The sequence below is a fragment of the Elephantulus edwardii genome, unplaced genomic scaffold, assembly GCF_000299155.1.
Source record: "Elephantulus edwardii isolate Elephantulus edwardi_28Jun2011 unplaced genomic scaffold, EleEdw1.0 scaffold00133, whole genome shotgun sequence".
Classification (NCBI taxonomy): Eukaryota; Metazoa; Chordata; class Mammalia; order Macroscelidea; family Macroscelididae; genus Elephantulus; species Elephantulus edwardii.
The window spans coordinates 2,762,268-2,766,211 of NW_006399883.1; the positions used below are offsets into that span (position 1 = coordinate 2,762,268).

At 34.6% G+C, this 3,944-nt stretch overlaps 1 protein-coding gene across 1 annotated transcript; it reads right to left on the reverse strand.

The window, feature by feature from the left end:
- Window positions 1-1,439: 1,439 nt before the first annotated feature.
- Window positions 1,440-2,363, reverse strand: LOC102854452 (olfactory receptor 13G1-like). The gene has a single exon (XM_006893903.1). It carries the CDS (start codon window positions 2,361-2,363, stop codon window positions 1,440-1,442), a length of 924 nt encoding a protein of 307 aa, XP_006893965.1.
- Window positions 2,364-3,944: the final 1,581 nt, after the last annotated feature.

The window sequence follows — 3,944 nt, forward strand, 5'->3', positions numbered from 1 at the left end:
TTAATTACTCTTCAAATCCAGAGCAAACTTCCTTCGAAACATCTTTTTACTTAGTTCATCTTTCAGCAAAACAACAAATAAGCTTATATGATGAACAATAACATCAGGAAGGTACTAACTCTTTATAATAACTAACTCTAAAAAAGCAAAAAAGCATGTTTTGTTCAAAAAGGCCAAAAAAGCATATTTTGTTCAATGATAGATAAAGCTCAGAAAGTGAGGAAGGGGCAGGATATAAATTAAAATTATAGAGAAGAAGTGAGAAGAGTGAGGTTACATTGTGAGTATTGTGGTTAATGTCAGAAAAGAAAATATTTATAAATGGTAGAATTGAAAACCAATTTGTTTTGTAAAGTTTTAGTCAAAATACAATAAAATATAGAAAGATAATAAAAAATTATAACCAATTTGAACACTATAATGAATTTTAAAGATTTTCATGAAGTAGTGTGCTTAAAAAATGTATAAAAATCTGTTACCATTGCAAGAACATGGAAACAGACCAAATGTCCAACCATAAATGAATGGATTGAGAAATGATGGTACATTCACACAACAGAATACTATGCAGCACATAGGAGCAATGCTTTTGTAAATTACTACCTAACTTGAGAGGGACTGGAGAGCATTATTCTGAGAGAATTAACTCAGTCCCACAAGGTTAAAAATTGTATAAAACCGTTATCGTAGAAAGAGTATAAGGATTGAGGAGGGGTGGAAGAGGTTGAAAGTAGAGAGATAAGAATGTGCAGGGGGAGGGGAGATTAATCATGGTGTTGTACAATTTGATTTGTGGGGGATGAGAGAAATTGAAAGAATCTGTTCTTTTTAACAATGCATTTTAATTTTGTAAATAAACTAGTATAGAATTAAAAAAAAAAAGAATATGTGTTGCAACCTAAAGCCACATGCTTCAAATACAAGAGTTTTCTATGGGGGGAAAAATGGGCAATCCCCTCCCATGGAGGTACTGCCTCTGAAAACCTGAAGGAGGATGAGCTGTGAGTCAGTTCTGACTTCGTGGCACACAAAAACAATTATGCATAGAAGTCAACATAGTACTCAAATTGAGTGAATTAATAGTAAGAAATACATTTATATCAGATAATAAGAGCCAAGGAAGTAACTTATAGTGGAGTGAAACGTATTTGCTCTCAAAAGTAAATTAAAAAAGCAGAATAGGGCAACTATGATAGATTATTACAATTTGAAATGTTCTAGGACATGATTCTCATCTTTGTTATGTGCCACTGAGTCTGAAATGAGTCATATTTGACCCTCCAGCAGGTTTTCAAACATTATAAATCACATGGAAGAGATTGTCCAACATTCTCCCAGAGAACAGCCAGTGCAATTGAACCATGTGCCTTTGGATTGGCAATACAAATGCAGCAGTACTCCTAGATTCTCAGCGGTAGTTGATATTCTCTTAAAAAAACCTAATATTTCAGTGAAGCAAACACTTTCTTAATTCCTGTCTGAATCTCCTTGTTTCTTAAACTATACACAATTGGATTTAATGTGGGGGTAACAACAGTATAGAGAACAGCTACCACTTTGTCCTTCTCAGATGTGTAGCTAGAAGTAGGTCGGATATAGGTATAAATTATAGGGGAATAGTAAAGGAAAACCAATATGAGGTGGGATGAACATGTAGAAAAGGCTTTCTTCTTGCCTTCTGTGGTACGGATTCGTAGAATAGCAGCAACGATAAAACCATAGGAGATGCAGGTGAAAGTCAAGTCACCCATGGCCAAGATAATGTCAGCAGCATATGCCAACACCTCGTTGACTCTCACAGGGCTACAGGACAAAGCAAGCAGTGGAGAAAGTTCACAGAAGAAGTGATCAATGATATTGGGACCACAGAAGTTGAGTTTCAGAAGAAAAGCAGTATGGACTGATGAATTAGTTAATGCAACAGACATTACAATGCTGAGCAAGGTCACACACATACGATGATTCATAATATTACTATACTGAAGAGGGAAGCAGATGGCCACATAGCGGTCATAGGCCATAGTGGTAAAAAGAACCATCTCAGCCCCAAGAGACCATGCGAAGAAGAAGAACTGGGACAAGCAGCCTTTAAATGAGATAGTCTTCTCTGATATGAACATGGTCCACAGCATCTTGGGTATAATGCTTGTTGTACAGATGATGTCCACAACAGCCAGTGCCAGAAGGAGAACATACATGGGGGTATGTAAAGTTGTATTATGAATTATGGTGATGACAATTAGCATATTGCCAAGAAAAGCCGCAAGGTAGATGCAGAGAAAGACAACAAAGAAAAGTCCCTGGATCTTGGGATTTCTGGTGAGGCCTACAATTATGAACTCAGTCACAGTGCTGTGGTTCATCCTGCTTTGATGATTAAATGGCTGGTATTGTACAAAGTGAATGGCTTGGAATATAAGGGACAGGCATATTGTTATTGGTACATCTTGGTAAAGTGTGTGTGTGTGTCTATGTGTGAATTTAATAATTTCACACAAGTTTCTTGCAGGAATTTCTTTCCAATGATGTTCTCTCTTGTAGTCAGTATTTTCTACTTTTCAGACAGTCAACAATTTTTCTGACTTGTGTTTATCCATTGATGATTCAAATAAAGTAAAGCTATTGATTAAGAAGAAAAAGATTTTTAAAAATCTTTAAATATTTCAATATCATTCTGAATAAACATTTATCCGTGTAATTTATAGCCTCATATACATACACTCTATGAAAATATAATAGAAATACACCTCTCATTAACTTGATTAATGATATCATATAATTAGATATCTTTCATTAAACGTATATTAGTAGGAATAGGTAGAACAACAGGGTTAGTTTTATTGAAATATTTCAGAATAAAAAGATGCAGCACAACTGTATGATACTATTAATGGAACCATTGAGAATACCAATAATTACAGTATGAATGCTAAACAAATCATATGTTTGTGTTGCTATTATTTTCTTTCAGTTTGATGAGTAATGAAATTGAGCTAATTAATAATTTACTACATTATCATAATGGTAAAATTACTAGTTTAAAAAAACAACAACTGAGTATGTGGATTTCCCTTCTTTTTGCTGTACTTTTACACTAAACATTTCAACTCACTAATTTGCATGTTTTTCCAATGCAACACATTTTTGATTTCTTGACTACAATTACCCTGGGGTGTCTATTGAGGATCCAAATAAAATTAAACCATTGACAACTTCACTCTTTTCATTATCTATCATGTTCTTGCCTATTTATCCAAAGATTAAGATGCTTGTTCTCTTGATGTTGAGATGTAATCCAATTTGAATGCTGTGGTTATTTATCTTCTGCAACAAGTGTCTTCCTCACTTTCAGCGGGCCTGTTTGTGTCTTCTACATAGCACAAGGTGTTAATGATGCTGCTTCTAAGCCTGTAGCCACATTCTTCATCATTGATTTCAGCTTTTCAAATTATTTGCTTATCACATAGATTGACTAGGTATGGTGAAAGGGTATAACTTTGATGTAGGTCTTTCCTGATTATAGACCATGCAGTGTTCCCTTGTTCTTTGTTCAGACAAATGCATCTTGGTCTACACATGGGTTTCACATAAGGACACTTCCACACTAAGCATTCTGTGATTTTCAATTTTTCAGTGTTATCCATATTGTGTCATGACTCACACAGTCAAATACCACTGCATTGTGAATAAAACACAAGTAAACATCTTTCTGTTTTTCTCTGCTTTCAGTCAAGATCCATCTGACATTACTCATTGTCAACTTACATCTGAACAAAACTCCATCAGCTTTCAGAGGCTATAAATTGTAAAGGAGGTGATTGTTCATTTTTCACTAGAGGATTTAGGGTTCCAATTTTGTATAGACAGGGTTAATTTTTTTTTTTAAGGATAACCAAGGAAAAGAGCTAGAAACAGTTTTCTATAAAACACACAATGAACGGAAA

Excerpts from the sequence above, each read along its gene's own strand:
- LOC102854452 (XM_006893903.1), bottom strand. The coding sequence starts at position 2,363 with ATGAACCACAGCACTGTGACTGAGTTCATAATTGTAGGCCTCACCAGA.